We start from the raw sequence: 25,852 nt of genomic DNA, 5'->3' as shown, positions 1-25,852 counted from the left end.
CTTCAAGAGGAGAAAAACAGCCAGCAGTGCCAAAAAGCCTGGAATTCGAACTCTCTTCCCTCTTCAATTCCATTCAGCAGCCAAGGGGGAAAAAAAGCCAATACAATCCTTGGTTGAATAAACAAGAGGCATAGAATCCAAATCACGTAGAGGATTACTAAGGCTTTACAAGGCCTTAGTAAGAAAATACCTGGAGTACGACATTACAAGAAAGGCATTGAGACTTTGGAAAGAGTTTAGGGAAGAGCAACTAGGATGATTAAAGGCCTGGAGACTAAACCATATGAACGGCTGCAGGATTTGGGCTTGGCTAGAGAAAAGAAGGATTAAAGGGGGGGGGGGGGACATGATAGCAGGATTCCAGTATTTGAGGGGCTGCCCCAAAGAAGAGGGAGATCAGCTTATTCTCCAAGGCACCAGGAGGGATGACAAGAAACAAAGGATGGAAACTAATCGAGGAGAGAAACAACCTGACACTCCTGACACTAAGGACAATTAACCAGTGGAACTGCTTGCCACCGGAGGTTGTGCGAGCTCCATCACTGGAGGTCTTTTAAGAAGAGACTGGGCAACCACTTATCTGAGATGGTATAGGGTGGGGGTGTGTGTGTCAAACTGGATTTCTTTGAGGGCTGGATCAGCATTGAAGTTCTCTGCAGGCTGGCTGGGGTGTGTGTGTGTGAGGGGGGCTGAGGAGGGAGGGGGTGATGGGACAGATGCCTTCTGCAGCACCCTACTGGCCAAAACAGCCCCATGCCCCATTTTCTGCCTCGACATCTTCTGCAGCACTCTGCAAGCTGAAAACGGGCCGCAAGCAGGTCTTTGATATTTCCAGGTTGGCACAACGGGTCAGATCTAGCCCCCCAGGCCTTGAGTTTAACACCCATGTTATAGGGGGTCTTCTGCTTGAGCAGGGGGTTGGACTAGAAGACCTCCAAGGTTCCTCCCAGCTCTATTCTCATTGAATAGGATTCAGACCTTGATGTTTAGGAAAATAAGAGGCAAACACACAAGTCAAGTTAAAAATAAGGCTCTGTTGGAAGACCTGTTTTTAGAGAGATGTTACGTATACAAAAAGTTCTTTTTTCCCCTGAGATGAATGCAAAGAAGGGCTACAGACTGAAAAGACAAGCGATAAGACAATTCAGCATGTGGGTTTTTTTTGTTTTGGGAAGGGCAAAAAGCATTGAATATTCCAGGGGCATTCAACCTGGGCAATTTTGTGGACTCCAACTCCCAGAATTCCCCAGCCAGCCGTTCTGGGAGTTGGAAGTCCACAAGCCTTAAAAAATTGCCAAGGCTGGACGTTCCGGGATCAAACCAACATAACTTACAAAAACTACGCATTTACAATATTTTTTTTAAAATTACTCTAAGCAAACAAACCGAATCTGGTCCACAACCAAAATAATATGAAGCTGGCTGCAGCGTAAGTGCCGCCTCTTTATTGCAAGAATTAACTTGCCAGTGCGCCAAGATCCGAGGCAGATCTCCGACATCTAAACCAAGTATTCCTATCAAGTATTATTTTCTCCACCAAGAGGCAGCCTTGTTTGGAAAAGCGGCCCAATTGGAAGGGCGGATCTGAAGCTGGAGTGCAGGAAATTTCAGTGACAACGTATTACATCCCAGCTGTGATGGCGAGCTCATGGCACGCATGACAGAGGTGATGTGCATGCATGTGCTGGCCAGTTTGACTTCAAGTTTCTGGCGCATGTGAAAACCAGCTGGCTGGTGAGCCTGCGTGTGCTGGAAATCTGAAGACCAGCTGGCCAGCGCATGCAAGCACATAGGCCAGCTGGTCTTCAGGTTTCCGGCGCTTCGGCACACGCAAGCACACTAGCCCGCTTGGCTTTGGTACTCTGGTGCACACATGCACACACAGGTGTGTTCCGTTTTGGCCACTTGTTTCCAAAAAGGTTTGCCCTCACTGCATTACAGTATCTTTTCAGAGAGGGAAGAAAAGTGCGTCTAGTTAAAAGAGCTGAAATTTATACAACTGGCTACGTGGATAAGGCACTTTCCCCCCTGCTCCTTGCAAGGTTTATTTCATTGTATTTACTAGGAGAGAAAATAAGAAAGCTGTTTTGTTTTGGGGGTGAGAGGGAAGCGGGGCGAAGTCAGGGGAATGATTGTGTAAATCGCACATAACTGAGCAGGAGAGCCTGAAAGTGTTTCATTCGAAGGATTTTCGTAGCTGATACATTAAGAAGAATCGTTCATAACTGTGGCACTTAAGAGATGGAAATTCGAATTAGAGGAGCTGATAAAAGAGAACAGCCTACAGGAAAATATATATATAGGATTTTACGGTGAGAAAATTCACTTACATCTCTTAGAATTTTCATAGGCAAAATCCAGGGAAGCATTTGTTTGCCTCAGAAAATAGAAATTGGCAAAGGGGACCAAGGCTCACTAGATGCTTTTCTGAATGTGCTGCTAGGGCACTTCACGAGATTTAAATTGTTAAAATAACAATTAATTTAAATTAATTAAATCGGGGGCACAGCAGCTGAACCCCCAAAGTTGCTGCCCTCTTTGCTTTGGATCGAAGCCGATTGTACACAGTGCGGCCTCATCAAAAACGGAAAAACTAAAACAATCGATGTGATCTTCCCCCCCCCCCCCCAAGATTGGGGTAATATGTTCTTGGGACCACTGAAGGTCCAACCTGAGATGCCATCATGAAACTTCTGCCTGGAGCCCCAAATCTTTAAAAACGTCATATATATATTTTTAGGGATGGGCGTCATAATAGGTGCCGCCGGGGGACCATTCAAAACGGCCATGTGCAAAGGGTCACAGACATTTTGATCCCTTAGGATTCCTAGACAGGGCAGGATTTGTGAGCATTCCTTCTCCGCAATGCTAAATCCCCATCAGTCTGTTCAGGAAGAGGAATTCTCCCCGGATTCTGCGGAAGCAGATCAGGCCGGAAATGGGGCTGGGGGCTTCCTGCTTCAGGGTCACAGCCCAGACAGTCTTTTTCCCCACACCCCCAAAAAACTCTGACCTTCAGCTTCTGTGTTCCTAGCTGTGGTCCACAGGAGGGTCAAGGCACATCGGTTCCAAAGCTTCGTGGAATGAGAAATGAGGTATGTTGATCACACTCTTCTACCAACAATGTTCCTACCCTGCAGGGTTGTGGGAGACTTGGCCACAGGGGCACGGCCGCCTTCGCTTAGTCCCACAAGGGGGAGGGGTGGGGCGCTGTGAGCAGCAGAGCAGGAGAGAAGAGCTGAGGGAGAGGCCTCCTTTCTTCTGGGGACACGAAGCCGGAGCCCTCCGGCCTGGGCGTCATTTGTAAAGGGCCATCTTCTTGCTCTGGTACATGTACATGTAGGCGTCGCAAAAGAGGCGCTTGGTGACTCCTTCCATGTCACGCGGCTGCTCCATGGCCAAGGAGGACACGGGCATCTCCAGGTATTTGGCCACCTCCGGGCACAGCGTCACCGTGGGAATGTTGTAGCCGTTCTCGTCACCTGAGTGGAGGAGAGAGGGCGGATTGGAGGGCCAGGCGTTTTGCCCTGCCTACTGAATGGGGGGGAACCACTTTCCAGAGATCACCCCAAAGGCCTCAGGCACCCCCAGCATTTGGAGCCCAAGCCCCCCAAGGAAGCAGAAACCGTGGCCCAGACAGGCACCTTTGGTTTAGTGGTGAACACCCCTGGGCTAGCAAGCCACAGTTGCGGAATTCTAATCCTACCTTAGGCATACAAGCCAGCTGGGTGACTGTGGCCCAATCACTGGGAGACACCTTAACCATCAAAGCCCGACAGGGACTTTAGGCCAATTACCAAAAGACGGTGAGTTCTAGTCCCGCCTTAGGCATGGAAGCTGGTTGGGTGAGTCTTTCTCTCAGCCCAACCCACCTCATAGGATTGTTGCTATGGGGAAAATTGGTGTGTGTGTAGGGGGAAATATTAAATATGTTTGCTGTTTTGCATTACTTACAAATAAAGGCAGGGAATGAATGAATGAATGAATGAATGAATGAATGAATGAATGAATGAATGAATGAATGAATGAATGAATGAACGGCTCACCGTGTCGGTCTGCCATGCTGTCGAAGAACATCCAGTTCTCTTTCTCCGGCCCATATTTCACGAAGGACACGTAGTGGCTGGTCTCAATGCAGAGAACGGCAAACAGCTCCAGTTTCTCCCGTGGCACCCGCACCCTGTCCCGGCTGCCGTCCCAAGCGAATTCGTTGGGAACACGGAGCTTGGTCATCAGATGGCCTCTTCGCTGATAATGGGAGTGAGCCTGAAAGTGAGCAAGGGGGGGAACTGGTGAGGCTTCCCCAGCATTCCAGTCAGAGCTGAAGAAGCTTCTTGGAGGACAAGCGAAATGTCTTCAAAGAAAACCCAGAAAGTCCAGTTGCCTCTTGTGACTTCACTGGGCCCGAATAAACTGAAGCTGAAATGTGGTTGATTTATCTTAACAAGACAAGCCTCCAGCATCTGTCTTCAAATCAACCACAAAACAATTGCAAGAAAGGAAGATGAAGACGGCCTTCGCAGTTCCCACACTAGAATATTATCAAGAATAATCTCAAACATGCAGAACAAGATGCTGCCGTATCCTCTTTTAAAAAAATATCTGTAAAGTACTCTACTAGTAATATTAAACCTGCAGTTAAATATATTAAAAAGATGTGTGTTTAACTCTGCACCATGTAGAGATTGCAACGGCCTCTGTTCATTTCAGGACTGCAGAATTTGGCAAGCAATGTTTAAACCAGGATTTCTAACATTGGCAACTTTTAAGATTGGTGGATTTTGACTCCCAGAATTCTGGGTGTCGAAGTCCACCGGTCTTAAAGTTGCCAAGGTTGGACCCCTGGCCCTAAATTATGTCACCTGTGACCAAATCAACTCCACCAAGCAATGGAAGACCAACTTCACAAGGTTTTGTTGGGGATTTAAGAGCTGCAGTAACACAGTGGTTAGAGTGCAGTACTACAGGCTACTTCTGCTGATCAAATCTCACCAAGCTCAAGGTTGACTCAGCCTCCCTTCCTTCCGAGGTGGGGAAAATGAGGACCCATATTGTTGGGGACACGAGGCTGATTCTGGAAACAACTTAAGGGATGGCTGTAAAGGAGTATATAAGTCTAAGTGCTATTGCTACTTTCCTTCCTTCCTTCCTTCCTGTTGACTCAGCCTCCCTTCCTTCCGAGGTGGGGAAAATGAGGACCCATATTATTGGGGGCACAAGGCTGATTCTGGAAACAAGTTAAGGGAGGGCTGTAAAGGAGTATATAAGTCTAAGTGCTATTCCTTCCTTCCTTCCTTCCTCCCTCCCTCCCTCCCTCCCTCCCTCCCTCCCTCCCTCCCTCCCTCCCTCCCTCCCTCCCTTCCTGTTGACTCGTCCTTCCGTCCTTCCGAGGTGGGGACAATGAGGACCCATATTGTTGGGGGCAAGAGGCTGGCTCTGTAAACCGCTTACAGAGGGCTGTAAAAGCACTATGAAGCGATATATAAATCTAAGTGCAATTGCTAAGTGCTATTTAGTACAAACAAATGCGACCTGAATGTCCGAATGGCCCGGATCGTCCGCAACATTCCTCAAAGCAAAAAAATAAATAAACCACACACCTGACTGCAACACGAGTCGCAAAACTGCTTCAGCCCCGTCCCAGCAAACATCTTGTCTTTGAAGCAGGAGGAGCATTCCTGAGTGGCGATATCTCCGCACACAAAACACTCCCGGGGACCTGAAGTGTGAATGCAACAATCAGCCTCTGGAACTTTCCCCCGTTCCCTGCAATTCACAAGAGATGAGGCAGACCCCAGGAACCCGGAGGCCTCTTGGATGCCCCAGCCAGGAGCAAAGCATTGCACTGGCCCAAAGCCTAAATCCTAAATTCCTCGCAGAAATCTCTCTGGGTCAGTGAAAAAGGGAGGCCTCAGAGAATTTCCTTTCAAACCAGAGGCGTGCCAAGTCTCCAGTCCCCATCGTGGCAACCATTCTCATGATACGGAATATTTTTTTTTATTAGTTTATAATATAAAATACAAAAATATCAAAGAAAATAGTAGGAAAACAGGGGAGGGAAAAGGGGAGGAAAGGGAAAAGTATAGGGAGAGGAGGAAAAAGAAAGGAAAACGAAGGAAAGGGAAAAAGTACAAAACTTGAAGGACACTTTGATTCCCATAATGGATGAAAGGCTGCAAAAGTTGATAGAGTTAGCAGAAATTGACTGCTATGATTTAAAGGGGGGAAAAAAACACAATTATTTTTGTTTCTATTTGGAAACCACTTCTGGACTTTGTGCTTGTGGGGAAAAATGAAACTTTAATTTTGGGCTTTACTGATTAGATAGATTTGTTGTTATAGAATATTATGTGAAAGGTTTGATGCTTTTATCTGTCTCTCTCTCTCTCTCATCTATCTATCTATCATCTATCTATCTATCATCTATCTATCTATCTATCATCTATCTATCTATCTATCTATCTATCTATCTATCTATCTATCTATCTATCTATCTATCTATCTATCTATCTATCTATCATCTATCTACGTATCTTAGATAATTTATATAGTCGCCTACTTGCTTACAGCAACTCTAGGTGGCTTACAAGGTACAATATGGAAAAAATAAAAAAATAATAACAGCACCCCCCCCACCCCAGTTATCTTATTCCACTGCCCCAAAGGGAGTTCAGAAATCAACGCAACCATTGTAATGATGATTTCTGCACAGGGAGCTCCTGTTTCCTGAACCCTGTTCATGTTTCATGAACAGTGGATACAGGACATTTATGACCCAATTCCGAAGTTCCACACCTTCCCTCTTCAGTCATGTGACTGGATTGCAGTCTGGGGCCTTACTCCTAGTGGCTGTACACCTGTGCAAAGGGTTTAGGGCAGGTGTGTGTCCAACCTGGGCAACTTTTAATAATTCCGGGAGTTGGAAGTCTTATTGTTCCCAAGGTTGGGCAGTTCTCCTTCCAACTCCCTTCTCTTTCCCATATAAACCTTGTTAACTCTCGGGAATCTTTTTTTCTGCTATGCATTCAAAACAGAGTGTGGTTAATACAAGAAGTCCTCGACTTACAACAATTCATTTAGTGACCATTTAAAGTTACATCATCACTGAAAAAAATGACTTATGACTATTCGTTCTTGCAACCGTTACAGCATCCCCATGGTCACATGACCAAAGTTCAGACACGGCAACTGGTTCCTATTTATGACGGTTGCCGTGTCCCAGGGTCACGCGATCCCCTTTTGCGACCTTCTGACTAGCAAAGTCAATGGGGAAGCCGGATTCACTTGGCCCCCAGGTGACTAACTTATCAACTGCAGTGATTCGCTTAACAACTGTGGCAAGGAAAGGGGTAACACGGGGCAGAACCCACTTAAGAAATGTCTCATTTAACAACAGAAATGTTGGGGTCAATTGTGGTCGTAAGTCGAGGGCTACCTGTGTATCGACAGATAAATGTTTTAGTGTCACTTTTGCATTTTTGGATTCTGCTGCTGCTATTGTATTATTATTGTTATCTTGGGATGGTGAGGTTGTTCGATGGGTGGCATTCCTTCTTCCCAAAGCAGGGGCATCCGAATTTCAGAATTTAATGTGTGCCATTGTGTAGACCGGAAAATGACAAGGAAGGTGAGCTTAGCTTATCCTCGGCTTCACGTTGTGTGATGGCATCACTTCCAGAAAACGGTGAGGTGGCTTATGGAGCATTTTATGCCTCCCCTGTCCGAGGACTTACTGTCCAGCAGGAGGTCGGTGATATCCAGCTCCAAGGAAGGGATGATTTTGCTGAACATTTTGTATTCCTTCCCAAAACGAGGCATTTGGAGAATAAAGCAGGACGGGATCTGGAGGGGAGAAACGCCAACTGTGATGACCCGGGACCAGGCACAAAGGCCACAGTGGAGACTTCAAACTCCCCTCTAATGCTCCAACTTTCCCCCCAAACGCTCCTTCGGTTTTGGCAAGTCTCAGAGCAAAGCACATGCACGCATGCACGGACACACAGCAGCCTCTGGTTGGGAGCTTTCCAGCAAAGCAAAGGAAGAGGGAAATGAATCCACCAAGCAGGGAGAAGGCAAAGCAGTCTGTACCCTCACCCCAAACTCCACAAATGCAGCCTTTGTTCCCAACCAATGGCCCTCCCCACAGCATCTCCTTAAATCTCAGCCCCAGGTGTGCCTTGGGAAGAGGGGCGGGGCGCTCTCCTCCTGAGTCCTTGGGTCGGCCTGACGGGTCCTCCACCAATTTTGCAGGAACCACGCTGCTTGGGGGAGGTGGAAGAGGAGGAAGAGGAGGAGGAGGAGGACTCACCTCCACCAGCTTGAGGTCCGAGGTGAGGAAGGAATGCTCTACCAGCTGCTGAACGTTGGGCACCACCAAACTCTCCTGCTTGTCCATGAATATCTGGTAACAGTAACACTCCTGTTCTTTCAACCTTCCGGACCTGAAATCAGAAGCGCCCTGCTGAGCCACTGACTCCGGCCGGACCCCGAAAAAGGAACCAACGGGAAGTTGGAAGCTTCAACTACGCAGAGATAAGTCGCAGCCAGCAGACACTTTCCTTTTTCAACCGAGAAGTGCCAGCCGTGGTGGGAGGGCAACCTGAAGGAGATGCTCCCTCCCTCCTGAGCAGGGGTGGGTTCCTACTGGCGTTGCTACCGGTTCGCTTTGTGCATGTGACGGCTGTGCCCTGCGTGCGCATGCACAGTTCGATGTAAATTAGCAATAGCAGTTAGACTTATATACCGCTTCATAGGGCTTTCAGCCCTCTCTAAGCGGTTTACAGAGTCAGCATATCACCCCCACAGTCTGGGTCCTCATTTCACCCACCTCGGAAGGATGGAAGGCTGAGTCAACCTTAAGCCGGTGAGATTTGAACCGCTGAACTGCAGATAACAGTCAGCTGAAGTGGCCTGCAGTACTGCACCCTAACCACTGCGCCACCTTGGCTCTTTTATTCTGCGCATGCGCGAAGAACAAGAAAAAGTAGTTAAAAACATGCCAGCAATGGCAGCAGGAACCGGTTCGGGGGCGTGGCCATCCTGGGCCGCTGCCGGTTCTGCGATCCAGGCAGAATTACCGCTACCGGCTCATCCAAACCAGTGCGAACTGGTAGGAACCCACCTCTGCCCCTGAGCCAGCGTGGGGTTTATCTACCCCACCTCTTTCCAAAATGGAAGGCGGGGAAACCTGACCTTCCAGGTTTCATCTTATTTATCCGCTCCTTGAGGTTTCAAGTTACCACCACCCATAGGTCACCCTGGAAAAATCAGAAGATTAATTCCCAAGTGTCTGTGGAGACTCTCTGTCCTCCAGGTCATGGTTGTCCCAAGAGGCAAATGGACTTTCTGGTTTTTCTTTGAAGACGTTTCGCTTCTCATCGAAGAAGCTGAGGTGGCGCAGTGGTTAGAGTGCAGCACTGCAGGCTACTTCAGCTGACTGCAGTTCTGCAGTTCAGCGGTTCTAATCTCACCGGCTCAAGGTTGACTCAGCCTTCCCTCCTTCCGAGGTGGGTAAAATGAGGACCCGGATTGTTGTTGGGGGCGATATGCAGACTCTGTAAACCGCTTAGAGAGGGCTGAAAGCCCTATGAAGCGGTATATAAGTCTAACTGCTATTGCTATTGCTAAGCTTCTTCCGCTCTGACTGGATGACCGGGGACATTTTCAAAAAAAAACCCAAGAAAGTCCAGTTGCCTCCTGGAAAAAACACCTTTGGGACAACCATGACCACTGAAAACGTTTGCCATCGCCACACTAGACCGTATCTTTTTTTTTTTTTTAAATCTTTAAAAAAGATTTTATTGGTAAAAAGAAAATACAACATCCATAACTTGTAAAAAACAATACAACTACATTTCGAGATATTCCCATACTATCAAATCATTATAAACATCAAAGGTTAGGTATCTTATTCCTTCCCTCCCTCTTCTCTTCCCTCATTTCTTCTTTTCCATACCCTTTTCTTCCCTCCCCCCCTTACTTCCTTCTCCCCTGCCTTCCCTCCTTTCTTTTCTCCTTTCCTCCTTTCCTTCCCCCTCCTTTCCCTCCCTCGGTCCCCCCCTCCTTCTCACATACCTTTCCTCCTTCCCTTCCTCTTTCCCTCCTCCTTCCTTTTCTCTTAATCTCCCTCCTTTCCTCCCTAGACCGTATCTCAAAGGTCACGGAGTCCCTTCCAACGCTATTCTTCCCCCCCCCTTCACGACAGCCCAAGTGAGGATGGAAGGGTGGCGCCAGAAACTTACTGCAGTTTCAAGAGTGGCTCCAGTCCAAGAATGCGATGCATGATCAGATTCAGAAACTCTTCGGGGTCTGAAAGAGCAGAGGGCACCCCAGGTCAGATACAGAACCATATGACACCTCCCACTTCCTCCCCCCATGGAGAACAATCGCTGCTGCAGACACAAGCACAAATCCTTCTCCGAATAAGCACTCGCCCCACGGAATCTCCCTTATGCTCTGCTGGCCAGGTAAGATCGCCCAGTGGTGATTTAATCACAAAAGAAAGGCTGAATAAGAGAGTTGGTGGTCTTCTACTCCAACCCCCTGCTCAGGCAGGAGACCCTCTGTCATTCCAGACAAATGGGTGTCCAATCTCTTCTTGCAAGCCTCCAGCGATGGAGCCTTTCAGCATGGGAATCTACTCGGTAATCTCTACTTCCGGCTCCGTCCCTCCAATAGAAATCACAGCCAGCAATCCTGGGAATCCTTCATTTCCCCAATCTTGAAATCAGAATCTCGCAATTTTAAATCGAGAGAGAGAGAAAAGCACCTTTTTCCGAAGTAGCAAAACTGGAAGACTGTCCCTTTTCGGTCAGCTGATACCGAAGATCCATCATGCTTTTGGCAGCGACAAAGCCATTCCTGTTTAAGACCAGGCAAAAAGGGACATCTCAAGACACACCCCAAAACTAGATTGTTGCGGACCCCGTTCTGCACCGGGGTCTCCAAAGTCCCAGTTCTTTGCTTTCTGAGCCTACAAAACTGACTACAAAATTGGGCTCAATTTATCCTGCTTTCAAAAGGTGAAGGAAAAGAAAGATGCAGCTACGTCATGGCTTCAGTTCAGGCCACTCAAACCCAACTCAATCCTTGGATTACGACAACCAAGCCCAAAACTTCTGTTGTTAAGGGAACCCTCGTTATGAGTTTGGAAGCATTTTATGACCTTTCTTGCCACGGTTGTTAAATGAATCACTGCAATTGGTAGGTTAGTAACTTGACTGTTAAGTGAATCTGGCTTCCCCATTGACTTGGCTTGTCAGAAGGCCGAAGAGGATCACGTGACCTTGGGACACAGCAACGGTCGTAAGTATGAACCAGTTGCCAAGTGTCTGAATTTTGATCACGTGATCACGGGGATGCTGGAAAGGTTGTAAGTGTAAAAAACGGTCATATGCCACTTTTTAAACTGCCATTGTCACTTTGAACAGTCACTAAATGAACTGTTGTAAGTCGAGGAATATCTATTGTATTGGAAAAATGAGGTCATGGGACTGTGGGACACTGCGAACAGCTGTAAGTGAGGGCCAGCTGTGCAGCACCCCAAACCCGGAGACCTTGGGGAAGTGGCAGCCATTGGAACTGTGAGCCTAGGTCAGTGTTTCTTAACCTTGGCGACTTTAATCCCTGTGGACTTCAACTCCCAGAATCCCCCAGCCAGCTGTGCTGGGGGATTCTGGGAATTGAAGTCCACAGGACTTAAAGTCGCCAAGGTTGAGAAACACTGGTCTAGGTTGTGAGTACCTTTGGGAGAACCCTTGTATTGTATTGTATTTTATTATTTGTATGCCGCCCTTCTCCGGGAGGACAATTCAAGGGGGAAAAAGGAGAACATAAAAAGACAAAATACAAATAATAAAAGTAGACAACAGTCGCACAACCATACATGTCGAGAGGGGAGGGAACTCATCACCCCCAGGCCTGCCGGCAAAGCCAGGTTTTGACGGCTTTTCGGAAGGCCTGGAGAGAGGTGAGGGTCCGAATCCCTGCGGGGAGTTCATTCCAAAGGGCCGGAGCTGCCACAGAGAAGGCCCTCCACCGGGTAATAGCCAGGTGGCATTGGCTGGTAGATGGCACCCGGAGGAGGCCAACCCTGTGAGATCTAATGGGCCTTTGGGAGGTAATTGGCAGCAGGCGGTCTCTCAAGTACCCAGGTCCAATACCATGAAGGGCTTTATAAGTTGGTAACTACAAATGGTCCTTAAGTGTTCAGTCATAAGTCGAGGATTACCTGTATTTCCCAAGGCACCTTTTAGAACTCCTCTCCCGGAGGTGGAGGTGAGCTTTTGTCTATGGAGATTCTCATTCCTCCAGGTCAATGTTGTCCCAAAGATTCTTTTTTTTTTCAAGAGGCAACTGGACTTTCTGGTTTTTCTTTGAAGACGTTTCGCTTCTCCTCCAAGAAGCTTCTTCAGTTCTGTAAGATAATGAGATTTCCCAGAGTGGAAGAAGCTTCTTGGATGAGAAGCGAAACGACTTCAAAGGAAAACCAGAAAGTCTAGTTGCTTCTTGAAAAAAAAGCACTTTTGGGACAATTGAGCTTCTGGTGCCTATTTTAAAATAAATGTTTCTACCAGGACAGCAGTGGGAGCCACAAACACCTTACACAGGTCAGAATACGGGCACTTCTCAACTTACAATAGTTAATTTAGTGACCGTTACAACAGCGCTGAAAAAGTGACTTATGACCATTTTTCATGCTTGTGACTGTTGCAGCATTCCCCTGGTTGCGTGACCAAAATCCAGGCAACTGACTTACATTTACGACAGTCGCAGCATCCTGGGGTGCGACCTTCTGACGAGCAAAGTCAACGGGGAAGACAAGTTGACGCCCAACAACCGTGCTACTAACTGAACAACTGCAGTGATTCACTTAACAGCTGTGGCAAGAAAGGGTTGTGAAATGGGACAAAACTGACTTTAAAAATGTCTTGCTTAGCAACATAAATGTTGGGCTCGATTGTGATCCTACGTTGAGGACTACCTGTAATAAAATAATAGAGCTGGAAGGGAGCTTGGAGGTCTTCTAGTCCAACCCCCTGCCTAGGCAGGAAACCCTATACCGTTCCAGACAAATGGCTCTCCAACATCTTCTTAAAGACTTCCAGTGTTGGGGCATTGAGGCAACTTCTGTTCCACTGGTTAATTGTTCCCACTGTCAGGAAATTTCTCCTCAGTTCTAAGTTGCTTCTCGCCTTGATTAGTTTCCACCCATTGCTTCTTGTTCTGCCCTCAGGTGCCTTGGAGAATAGCTTGACTCCCTCTTCTTTGGGACAGCCCCTCAAATACTGGAAGATTGCTATCACGTTTCTCCTAGTTCTTTTCTTTTTAACTTTTACGGAATACAGAGTTGGAAGGGACCTTGGAGGTCTTCTAGTCCAACCCCCTGCCCAAGAAGTAGACCCTTTACCATTTTAGACTAATGGCTGTCCGGTCTCTTCTTGAAAACTTCCAATGATGGAGCACCCACAACTTCTGGAGACAAGCTGGTCCACTGATTACTTGTTCTCCCTGTCAGGAAATTTCTCCTTAGTTCTAAGTTGCTTCTGTCCTTGATTAGTTTCCATCCATTGCTTCTTGCCCTACCCTCAGGTGCCTTGGAGAATAGCGTGACTCCCTCCTCTTTGAGGCAGCCCCTCAAATACTGGAAGACTGCTATCATGTCACCCCCAGCCATTATTTTCTCTAGACCAGACATACCCAATTCCTGCAACCGTTTTTCACACGTTTGAGCCTCCAGTCCCCTGTCCATCAGAGGGTTTCTGAAACAATTGATCAGAGGACCCAGAGAACCACTTACTGCCTCAGAGGGTTGACGATCTTGTCCCGGAGGATCTCTTGAATGCGCCCATCAGCGGGCAGAGAGGGCTTATATAGCATGGAATCCAGGACCGAGGTGCAGGAGAAGAGGCTGTGGCGAGAGAGGATGTGCCAGTCAGTCCAACGCATTGGGGTGGAGGACAGAGAGATTTAGAGAGAACGAGACAGAGGGGGAAGGAAAGCAAGGATATCAACAAGCAGTGTTCCAAAGGCGGTGCCTTCACCTGCAGGGTGAAGGAAGCTCGGTAGGGCTGCCAACCTGAATAGGGCAGCGTCCATGTAGCAGGAGTTACAGTGGCCTTGGATCCCTCTCATCCGCCCTCGGAGGACACTCACAGCTACCTCGTCTCTCAGGGGTGGGGAGTTGCTCTGAACAGACAGACTGTCCACGTCACCTGAAACAAGAGGATTCTCTACTTTAATAATGAGGATGATAATGAGGAGGAGGAGGAGGAGGAGGAGGAGAGGAGGAGGAGGAGGAGGAGGAGGAGGAGGAGGAGGAGGAGGAGGAGGAGGAGGAGTAAGTTGTTCTTGAAAATGAGCAAGTCAAGATTCCTATGGGACTTTCGGATTCAAACAGACAGACCTCTGGCCAACAACACACCTTACATTGCTATTATAGAAAAGAAAAAAATGGTTCATTGATATTGCAACATCAGGTGATGCATGAATTGGAGAGAAACAGCTAGAAAAAAATAACGAAATATCGCAATCTGCAAACTGAAGTCGAGCGATTGTGGAGGAAGAAACCAGTGGTTGTACCAATAGTAACAGGAGCCCTTGGAGCAATTCCCAAAAGGCTGCCTAGGTGCAAGGAAATTTTGAACCTATCAGACCTTTGCAAAAAACCACCTTATTCAGAACTGCCTATATGCTCAGACGTTACCTTAACGGCTCTTAGGTCCTTGGTTAGGACCTGGACTGTTACATTTTTACCAGTCTCAGACTGGGAATCGAATTGAAGATTAAATCTTAAATAATAATTCAGTGACGAAATCCTCACCGGTCAATTGCCAGCAGCTCCTGCGATGAGACCTTGAACTTCATCAGACAATAGCAACAGCAATAGCAGTTAGACTTATATACCGCTTCATAGGGCTTTCAGCCCTCTCTACGCGGTTTACAGAGTCAGCATATCGCCCCCACAGTCTGGGTCCTCATTTCACCCACCTCGGAAGGCTGGAAGGCTGAGTCAACCTTGAGCCGGTAAGATTTGAACTGCCAAACTGCAGATCGCTGAAGTGGCCTGCAGTACTGCACTCTAACCAATGCACCACCTCGGCTCTGCCCATCTCAGGTCTTTTGGAAGGGACCAAAAAACACCAAATCGAGTCTAAACATCTGGCTGATTGTGCGACAAACCTTTCTAGTCCCACCTTAAGCATGAAATCTAGCTGGGCGACTTTGGGTCAATCGCCAGGAGACGGTGAGTTTTAGTTCTGCGTTAAGCATGAAAGCTGGGTGATTTGGGGCCAGTCCCCCTCTCTCAGCCTAACCCACCTCATAGGGCTGTTGTTGAGAGGGAACAGGAGGAAGAAGCAGTGCGAGGTAAGTTTGTTGCCTTGAATTACTTACAAATAAATATATAAACTCATTTTCTTGCCCTGACCAAGGGTTCAAATTGATGCCCGTTGAGGATTCTAGGGACTCAACATGCAGCCACTGCAGGGAAGGGACTTACTGAATTCGGAAGGCTCCTGGAACAGCCGCTGGTTTCCCTGGAAACGTGAATCTGGTTGGCACGACTCCAGACGCACAAAAAGGGCCCGGTGGGGAGGGCAGCTAAAGTAGCGCACACCTTGAAACTCCCCGTCGGAAAGACCGTTATTCTCTTCATCCTGTCAGGGAGGATAACAGGTCCCTATTACAGGTAGTCCTCGACTTGCGACCACAATTGTGCCCAAAATTTATGTTGCTAAGCAGGACATTTGTTTAGTGAGTTTTCCCCCTCGTTTACGACCTTTCTTGCCACAGTGGTTATGTTAATTACGGCAGTTGTTAAGTTAGTAACACATTTGTTAAGTGAGCCTGGCTTCCTCATTAACTTTCCGTGTCAGAAGGTCACAAAAGGGGATCACGTGACCCCGGGACACCGCGACTGTCAGGAATCTGACTCAATTGCCAAATGTTCCAAATTTTGATGACGTGACCATGGGGATGCCGCAACAGTCGCGTGAGAAATGGTCACTTACTTCCGTGCTGTTCAACCTTTGAATGGTTAGTAAACGAAGTATTTTTAAAGTTGTAAGATTACCTGTATTTGATCATTTCAATCATTATCAATTATTGAATAATCGCTAAGATTTTTTACACACTTATATAATTGTATACATAGATATGTATAATATATTATGTAGGGTTGCCTTGTGGCATCCTCTTGCCCAGGAGGACATTATTTATTGTGCCTTGAGTCTGACTGTCTGTCTGTCTGTCTGTCTGTCTGTCTATCTAAACACACACACTTATATATAGTAAATACTGTGTGTGTATATATATGTGTGTGTATTTTTTTTTATTTGTGCTGATAAATAAATAAAGGGAGACTAGTATAGATCTATTTCAAGCCATTTAGCTCTCATCAGCTAGCCATTATTTATTTATCAGCACAAATAAAAAAAAATAAAAAACACAAATATAACAAAGGCAACAGTAAAAATATTGGGTTTCTGTCGTGATGGACTCTTGTGATGAGCCGATGGACAGAGAATGGAAGCAGTTAGCTTCCTCCCATAATTGGGCCTTACCAGGGGTTGTGACTCTAAATATATATATGTGTATGTATACACACAAACACACAGACATATATTATATGTACTGAGTGTATGTACAGTGTAGACATGTATTACTCTCTCTCTCTCTACACACACACACAGCACAATAAATAATGGAAGCTCCCTCACTATCACCTCCTGGGCAAGAGGAAGCCCCAAGGCAAGGCACATACCCCCCTCCCAAAGCTTTGGGCCAACTCTTCCCACTGTGACCTTTGATCAGGAGGCTTCAAATGCCTGCTGGCTCCGGAAAGATCCACGGGGAGAGGGAGCAGCCATCCATTCCATCTCCAGAGGCTCCGGCACCAGTGTGAGCAGCTGCTGGGGATGAAGGCAGTTTCTATCCTGCAGGCACCTGCAGGTCTAGCTTTGTGCTCTGGGTCCTGATCAGGCTACAAGCTGAAAAGTTCACATCAAAGAGAGAGGGGGGGGAGGGAGGGAGGGAGGGAGAGGGGGGGCACAGGAGGGACACAGTACAAAAGATGGGTGATGGGTGCTTACCAACTCAATTCCAGCCACCCTTCGCGGGGTATTAGGGAGGGAGCCGATCCAACGGATCGTCCCCGTGACAGCCCGTCCCTTGTCTAGGTTGATCTGCACCATAGAGTTGACTCCCAGAGAGCCGGCCTTCTCTTCCAAATTCTCTGAACTTTCGCTTCTCTTACGCTTGAAGTATTCCTGGAGCCCAGAATCCGGGTCTGTATCAAAGACAGAAAAACGAGGCCTGTCTGTTTATTTCTGCTGAGCCCTTTCATTCTGATCTGATGACCTTTTGCTTTCCTCGTTGCTAAAGTCCCAGGTAAGAACAGGTGTGACATCCTGCTCTTCTATATTTGACTTCAGGTAGTCCTCCCCCTTAGACACAATCGAGCCCCAAATTTCTCTTGTTAAGTGAGGCACTGGCTAAGTGAGTTTTGCCTCATTTTACGACCTTTCTTGCCTCGGTTGTTAAGTGAATAACCACGGTTGATAAGTTGGTCGCATGGTTGCTAAGGGAATTCAGCTTTCCCATTGATTTTGCTTGTCCGAAGGTCGGAAAAGGTCATGGATCGCCTGACCTTGGGACACAGCAATGGTCGTAAGTATGAGTCAGTTGCCGAGCATCTGATTTATTGATCATGGGGATGCTGCAAGAGTCGTAAGTGTGAAATGTGGTCGTAAGTCACTATTTTCAGTGCTGCTGTAACTTCGAACAGTCACTAAACAAATGGTTGTAACTTGAGGACTACTTATGTACTTGTTTTTCAGTCCCCCTCCAAAATCAGGACAATAAAAGCTCCAGGCTGTCCAAAAAGCCATTTACCTAAGGAGAGCAGTTCCTCCTTCACCACCGAATCCAGAGGGATCTCTCGGAAAACGTCTGCTGAGCCCTCTTCCTCCTAAAATAGAAGGAAAACTTAACAGGATTTTAAGACCTAAATGTGAGGGATGGGTGTGGATGGAGTGAGTCTCCTCCTTTCTTCCCACATATAAAAGGTGTTGGAATTCAATCAATCAGGAGAGAGCCAGAAGGGACCCTGGAGGTCTTCTAGTCCAACCCCCTGCTCAAGCAGGAGACCCTGTGCCATTTCAATCAGAATAGAGGTGGATTCTACAAAAGCATCCTTCACCCGCCAAGAGTCTTCTGAACCGCAAGATGAGAAACACATTTGATAAATAGTTCATTTTGATGTCCCAAATGTGTTTTTTCCCCAATCCCACCTTTCCTCCTATCTTTCACAATGACTGTTCTGTTCTATTTCTTTCTGCTCTTAAGAAGGCATCTGTCTGCGTCTGCCCCATGTTCTTTGTCATCTTTTTTTACATGCCTTGGACAGCGTGGAATCCCAAGAGCTTTCTCTCCAGGTGAGCAAGCCACTTCGTTTGCTGTTTTTGGTATGTGGCTCCAGATCGGTTCTACACCAATTATTTCTCTTATGATCTCATTCCTGATTTTATCTTTCCTGGTCACTCCAGCAGCATTCCTCAAAGATCTCCTTTCCATGGTGACTTAACTTTTGTTTATGTTTTATTGTAAGCGTCCATGCTTGGCACAGGTAGCGTATGTTCCCTGAAGAGGCACTGGACTCCCACAAGCGAATTAGTTTCCAATTTCCTTCTACCTTCCTCAAAGCAAATATTACAAGCTTTTACAAAACTTTATTTCCCGTCTAAGAAGCAAAGAAACAAATGGGTTTAAAAGAGGGGAAGTTTTCTGAAAGAGAGCACTGTGTCACATTTCTCTCTCAAAATAAGGTCATTATTGCTTGTAACTGTTCCCAGAGCTATCTGGTTATCCAGGTGAGTCACAAAATGCATAATCAGAAAGAATCATACGGACCCCAACCTCCTACAATGCCTCTCCTGGCAATGCTGGTGGGGATATGGTTTTCTACTTGGTAATTCCTTGATAAAGGTATTGTTTTCTGCTAGAATTGTCTCTCTGGCATCAATCCCTGCTTATCTGGAAGTTGGTTGCTGGAGAGGATGTGTTCTGGTCCTTCTCAGCTTTTTCTTCGTCCCTTTTGAATGGTGTGTAAATAAGGTTTATTTCTGTGGGTCTACTGATGGATGATTTGTCAGCATGCCAAACTTCCAGGAATTCCTTAGGAACAACCAAGGAGAAAACCGTATCTCAGCATACCCGCCCCCCTCCCCACCAAGACTGGTGGGTGGGCTACTGTCTTCAAATATAGAGCAAACCCCCCACACCAAGGATTCCGAAACCAAGGTGAGCTTGAAATCAAAGGAGCTGCCTTGAGCACTGAGAATACATCATTTTGGGAAACCAAAAGCTAAATCACAGACTGAATTAATTGCTGACATTCTTCTGTGGAGTCCTTGATCTCTGAGCTTGATTATGCTTGCAGACATTTCCCCAAAGGCGCTTTTCCAAAAGGAAACTGGACTTTCTTGTTTATTTCTTCTTCTTTGGAGACATTTCGTTTCTCATGCAAGAACTGCAGAACTGAATTGAAGAAGCTTCTTGGATGAGAAGCAAAATGTTTTCAAAAAGAAAAAGAAAAGCCCAGTTGCCCTTTGAAAAGCACTTTTGAGACGAGAGGGGAAAAAAGCAAATAAAACCGACAAATACGTTTCAGGAATTCATTTTCTCTTTGAGACCTCCTTACCGGACATACTTTCACCATCCACTCGTTCTCCTTCTGATACACTTCCAGGACTATCCCTCGTGTGAAGGCATCGTCTAAATAAAAGCCAACGGGGTCGCCCATTTTCACTGGCACAATTCCATCAGGTCGCTGCCTTTTCTCCTCCACCTGGTCGGTCTCTAACGCTGGCAGAAACTGCAGCTTGTTGAACGGCAGGAAAAGGCCGCACTTGGGTTTACACTTGAAGTATTCTGCCCCATGGTAGGTGCCAGCACAGAGGCCTCTGCCTTCACCATCACCCTGGAGAAGTAACCGACAGAGGTCATGACTGAGGGGTCTCCACAGCACAGCCTTAGCCCAGGGGTGCCCAACCTTAGCAGCTGTAAGATTTGTGGGCTTCAACTCCCGGAATTCCCCAGAGTATCCACAGGATATCTAGTTAGGGTTAAAGCAAGCCAACACTCTTTCCCCAAGGGATAATATCTCTTAGATTTGGGGCAGAGGTTCAATTTTTCTGAGTGCATTGCACTAATTCGGTATTTCACTAAACAAATTGTTGTAAGTCAAGGACTATCTCTATTTTAAATTTCCATCCTTCCAAAACGGAAAAATTTTCTATTCATGCTTAAGTTAAAAACTCACCACATAACCTGGTGATCAGGAAACAGGTCTGCATACAACAGGTGTAAACTGACTACATGTAGTCCTCCACTTACAACATTTTTTGTTGTTAAGTGAGACATTTGTTAAGTGGGTTTTGCTCCATGTTACAACTTTACTTGCCATAGTTGTTAAGTGAATCCCTGCATTTGATAAGTTAGTCACACGGTTGTTAAGTGAATTTGGCTTCCCCGTTGACCTTGTGGGTCAGAAGGTCACAAAAGGGAATCATGTGACCGTGGGACACTGCAACCATCATAAGTATGAGTCAGTTGCCAAGCAGGTAAATTTTGATCCCATGACCATGGGGAAGTTGCAAAGGTCCTAACTGTGAAAAACAATCCTAAGTCACATTTTTCGGTGCCACGCTGTAACTTTGAAAGGTCACTAAACGGACTGTCGTATGTCGAGCTCTACCTGTACTATGTCTCAGTCTGTCACCAAAATAATAGCCCTTTTTAAAATCCGTCTTACCCGCAATTCCACTCCAAAGTAAATTGGACAGATCCCTGATGGTAAAGGGCTCGTATGAAGTTTCCCAATGTAGCGGATGGTAGCGGGGAAAAACTGATCATCCAGATCGACCAAGACCTGCTGACCTTGTTCAGCCATCATGGCGGCATCTAGAACCTGCCTGTCTAGAAAACAGTTCAAGCGTTCCTGAGCGTTGTTGATGGCCAGAAGGAAGTCAGCCATCTTCTCATTCACTGGCTGCAGGCTTTCCACGTCCACAGTAGCCACGGAACCATCCTGTTCCATGATAAAGCGCCACAAGCGAGTAGACATTCTGCTAATGTGCTGCAGGTATATCTGTTCTCTCAGATAACACATACTCCCTGCGTGGAAAAGCTTGCTGCCATAATGGTAGTTTTCAGTCAAGATATAATACATATTTCTGTCCAATTCTGCAGGCTGGTAAGCCGAGTGTGTGACGGGGGTGTCCATCATGATTTTTTCCGTCCTAAAATAAACAAATTTAAGATCAGTCGCTGACCAAGTTTATTTTTTTTTCAGATACAAAAATAGCCTCATCCAAATATATACTGAAACTGAAACTGCTAGAGAAGATAAGCCAGCATGTGGGACCCTGATCTCTAAGGATCAGTTATTTATTTAGAGCGAGGACGATGAAATTCATTTGAAAGCCATCCAAAGAATCTTCTCAGAACGATGGTGCCACAGAAATCTTGTAGGACCTGTTTTCCTGGCATGGTAGAGATGTCCCAAAGTTTACAGCTCAGCTAGATTTGCTATGCAATATAGTTATACCCGGAACAACAATGGAAGGAGCATAGTGGCATTCTCTACAGCAGAGATGTCAACATCCAAGCAATTTGGGGGACATGCAGACAACAATATGTATGTATACAGGTAGTCCTTGACTTATAACAGTTCATTTAGTAACCATTCAAAATTACAATGCCCTAAAAAAGTGACATGACTATTTCTCACAATTAAACATGTTGCTGTAATCCCCATAATCATGTGATTAAATCTCAGATGCTTGGCAACTGACTCATATTTATTGACAGGTGCAACATCCCAGGGGCATGTGATTGCCTATTGTGTGTGTGGGGGGGGAAGGGGGAGAATGGGAGGGACAGGGGGAGAATGGGAGGGGGAGAATGAGAGGGAGGGAGGGAGAGAGGGGAGAACAGGAGGGAGGGGGAGAGAAGAACAGGAGGGAGGGAGAGGGGAGAATGAGAGGGAGGGAGGATAGAGGGGGGAGAGGGAAGAACAAGGGAGGGGAGAAGGAGAATGGGAGGGAGGGATGGGGAGGGGAGAAGGAGAGGAAGAGGGATGGAGGGAGAGAGAGGGGGAGGGAGAGAGAATGAGGGGGGAGAGGGAGAGAGGGAGAGAGGGGGGAGAACAGGAGGGAGGAAGGGAGGGAGAACGGGGGGAGAGAGGAGGGAGAAGGGAGGGGGAGGAGAGGAGGAGGGATGGAGGGAGAGAGGAGGGAGGGAGAGAGAACGAGAGGGGGGAGAGGGAGGGGAGAAGGAGAATGGGGGCAGAGAGGGAGGGAGAACGGGAGGGAGAAGGGAGGGAGAGAAGGGGAAGAGGAGGGATGGAGGGAGAGAGAAGGGGAGGGAGGGGGAGAGAACAAGAGAGGGAGAGGGAGGGGAGAAGAATGGGAGGAAGAGAGGGAGAACGGGAGGGAGGGGGGAGGGAGAAGGGAAGAAGGGGAAGAGGAGAGATGGAGGGAGAGAGAGGGGGAGGGAGGGGGAGAGAACAAGGGGGGGAGAGGGGGAGAGGAGAACAGAAGGGAGGGAGGGAGAAAAGCAAAATGAAAAAGCATCTTTAGGACTTAGGGAAAGATGTTCATTATTGAGATGTGTATTTATCAGAAGACCAGATTTGTGCAAGCCTTGGGATTTCCCAAGACTAAATGAAAGTGAAAGCTGAACGTTCAAGAAGCAGGACGGGAAGACTCTCCTGTTGAGGCTTTTGGATTTAGGTGTTGAAGAAGACTCCGGAGAAGACCACCATGGGCAGCCAAGAAAACAAACCACCCCCAACTGAAGAGAGTCTCCATAGCCCAGGGTTGAACTGCGGGCTCCTTGGTGCTCTCTGGGCTCGGTTGTTTTCTTCCAGATCTTTCATTACCCAGCTAGGTATCATCATCAGGACTTAGGGACAAATCATTCCGATGAAAAGTCTACTTCAGTGTTTCTCAACCTTGGCAACTTGAAGATGTCTGGACTTCAACTCCCAGAATTCCCCAGCCAGCGAATGCTGGCTGGGGAATTCTGGGAGTTGAAGTCCAGACATCTTCAAGTTGCCAAGGTTGAGAAACACTGTCCTAACCACTGCTGGGGAATTCTGGGAATTGAAGTCCAGACATCTTCAAGTTACCAAGGTTGAGAAACACTGTCCTAACCACTGCTGGGGAATTCTGGGAATTGAAGTCCAGACATCTTCAAGTTACCAAGGTTGAGAAACACTGTCCTAACCACTGCTGGGGAATTCTGGGAGTTGAAGTCCAGACATCTTCAAGTTGCCAAGGTTGAGAAACACTGTCCTAACCACTGCTGGGGAATTCTGGGAGTTGAAGTCCAGACATCTTCAAGTTGCCAAGGTTGAGAAACACTGTCCTAACCACTGCTGGGGAATTCTGGGAATTGAAGTCCAGACATCTTCAAGTTACCAAGGTTGAGAAACACTGTCCTAACCACTGCTGGGGAATTCTGGGAATTGAAGTCCAGACATCTTCAAGTTACCAAGGTTGAGAAACACTGTCCTAACCACTGCTGGGGAATTCTGGGAGTTGAAGTCCAGACATCTTCAAGTTGCCAAGGTTGAGAAACACTGTCCTAACCACTGCTGGGGAATTCTGGGAGTTGAAGTCCAGACATCTTCAAGTTGCCAAGGTTGAGAAACACTGTCCTAACCACTGCTGGGGAATTCTGGGAATTGAAGTCCAGACATCTTCAAGTTACCAAGGTTGAGAAACACTGGTCTACTTAACGCCATTGGTAAGGCTAACTTTTAAAGGCATAAGGGTGGTCCTCGACTTAGTGACCGTCTTTTTTTACGGCCTTTTTCCCCCACTGCAGCATCCCTGTGGACATGTGATTTACATTTGGATGCTTGCCAACTGATCAGTGTCCTGGGCTCGCATGGCCCATTTTTTGCGACCTTCTGACCAGGGAAGCCCATGAAGGAAGCCAGATTTGCTTAACGACCGCCCACCTAACTTAAGCACCGCAATGATTCACTTAACAACAGTGGCACGAAAAGTCATAATACGGCTCGCTGGCCCAGCCACCTCAATCCTGGGCCTTAAATGGTGGCCTTAAGTCGAGGACTGCCCGTATGAATCAACCCATATAGATGATATTATAGGCCTGGCTAGGAGGACGCAGAGGCCGGGCTTGACGGGCAACCAGCCGCCAGTGGCAGCGCACAACTGGAAGACCCGAAGGGCCTGTTTAGCTACGGATCGTGAGGGAGAAAATCTACCTCGGAGGCCGCCGGGAGTCAAAGGCTGCCTGAAGGCGGGTAACCGACGCCGGGAGAGGGGAAATCCACACCGGTCGAGGTTCCCCTCAGCCGCTCCCGGGGCCTTTCGTCACCTGGTTTCGGCCTTCTCCCAGCGGCGGAAAGGAGCCGGCGGGGCAACGGCAGCTCCGGGGCCGACCCGTCCACGGGACTGGGGGCTCCTCGGCTCTCCTCGGGGATGGGGACGAAGCGAGAAGCCGGCCCGGCTCAGCCCCGCCACGGCTCGCTCGCTCGCTCGCCCGTCGGAAAGAGGAGAAGGCGTTTCTGAGGGAAACTCTGAGGAAACGACGCTCCCCCTCAGTCGGCCGGGCGACGGGCATGACGTCACCCGCCGGACGGCCAATCGGCCACCGGAACGACAAACGAGGGCGCCCCCCGCCCCCCGCCGAGGGGCTCGCCCAATCAGCGACGGGTTGGAAGGGAGGGGGAAGATGAGGACAGACAGAGAGTTTTATTTTCTCTCCCATTTCCCTTGATGGACGCCAAGGCTCGCCCAATCAGCGACGGGATAGAACGGGGGCGGGAGCAGAGGGCAGGCGTAGAGCTTTCTTTCCCCTCCCATTCCCTTTAATGGACCAATTGGAAGCGCCAGCCGAGGTAGGCGGGGCGGGGGAAAACCCCTTCACGTGGCTCAACCCAGGGAATTTCCCCGCGTCGGGAGGGAGAGGGAGGAGAAGACGTCATAGCTCGCTCTCTGCACCCGGAAGTGCCACAAGCGGCCGACTCCAAAGCCCATTATCCGCAGCGGTGGCGGCGGATGGGCACTGTAGTCCGAGGGTTCTGGAGGACGAGGGTGGCAAAGGGATCCCTTACCAGCAGGGGTCTCCAACCTTGGCAACTTTAAGCCTGGCCGGGGGATTATGGGAATTGAAGTCCGCCAGGCTTAAAGTTGCCAAAGTTGGAGACCCCTGCCTTACAGCACCATAAATGAAGGGGGAGCCCCATCCCGGTTATTTCCCGCCTTCCATGCGTATTCCACGACCCTGGGATTTCCTCGGGGTCTCCGTTCCCAAGGCTGACCAAACTCTGCTGTGCTCACCTGGAGGTGCCCTTTCCTTTGGCTCTTTGATGACTAAAGTGGCCAGCTCGTCTCCGGGGAAAACCCCTGGATTTCCCGGGGGCATAATTCCCCAAGCCTCCTTTGGTTGGAGACACTTTTGAGTTACCCCTCAATGTAACCCACCCCCCCGGAGATTTCCTGGTGGTCTCCCATCCAGGGACGACCCAGATCTCCTGGGTGAACTGAAGCGGGCGCCCTCAACCTACTGGGCTCCGGAGCCCGTTTGAGAGGCAGCTCCTCGCCCGTCCAGCGATCCGAGAGGCTCCTGCGCCCCCAGGCAGTCCGTCTGGAAGAAGGGGATACGTGTTTCCTTTCCGACGTTGCGGGAGGGGCCTCTTGCGACTCATGGGACTGTCCCGGCCGAACGTCCGATGGCCGAAAGGCGAAGATGCTCCGCTTTCGCTCCTCTGCCGACCCCCCTCCATCAATCAACCGTCCCACGCATCCCCCTCCCC

General features: G+C 48.1%; 1 protein-coding gene across 1 annotated transcript; it reads right to left on the bottom strand.

Annotated features, from left to right (window-relative positions):
• Window positions 1-1,014: 1,014 nt before the first annotated feature.
• On the bottom strand, window positions 1,015-24,648 carry LOC116512634 (ubiquitin carboxyl-terminal hydrolase CYLD-like). Its single transcript, XM_032223237.1, has 15 exons — window positions 24,299-24,648; window positions 20,813-21,299; window positions 19,700-19,978; window positions 17,893-17,968; window positions 17,091-17,287; window positions 15,500-15,656; window positions 14,078-14,213; window positions 13,799-13,909; window positions 10,769-10,860; window positions 10,242-10,308; window positions 8,309-8,441; window positions 7,734-7,842; window positions 5,601-5,719; window positions 4,047-4,266; window positions 1,015-3,482 (listed from the first exon to the last, which is right to left on the bottom strand). The coding sequence occupies exons 2-15, from the start codon at window positions 21,284-21,286 to the stop codon at window positions 3,298-3,300; spliced, it is 2,355 nt and encodes a 784-aa protein (XP_032079128.1). The 5' UTR covers window positions 21,287-21,299; window positions 24,299-24,648; the 3' UTR covers window positions 1,015-3,297.
• Window positions 24,649-25,852: the final 1,204 nt, after the last annotated feature.

Source organism: Thamnophis elegans, chromosome 8, assembly GCF_009769535.1.
Source record: "Thamnophis elegans isolate rThaEle1 chromosome 8, rThaEle1.pri, whole genome shotgun sequence".
Taxonomy (NCBI): domain Eukaryota; kingdom Metazoa; phylum Chordata; class Lepidosauria; order Squamata; family Colubridae; genus Thamnophis; species Thamnophis elegans.
The sequence above is the reverse complement of the archived record's forward strand: the minus strand, read 5'-3'. Positions and strand labels throughout refer to the sequence as shown.

Excerpts from the sequence above, each read along its gene's own strand:
- LOC116512634 (XM_032223237.1), bottom strand. The coding sequence starts at position 21,286 with ATGATGGACACCCCCGTCACACACTCGGCTTACCAGCCTGCAGAATTG. Across the intron at positions 10,861-13,798 it reads ATCGTCAACCCTCTGAGGCA|GAATGGCTTTGTCGCTGCCA; the intron begins GTAAGTGGTTCT and ends GGTCTTAAACAG. Across the intron at positions 5,720-7,733 it reads CACCGACCTCCTGCTGGACA|GTCCCCGGGAGTGTTTTGTG; the intron begins GTAAGTCCTCGG and ends TTCACACTTCAG.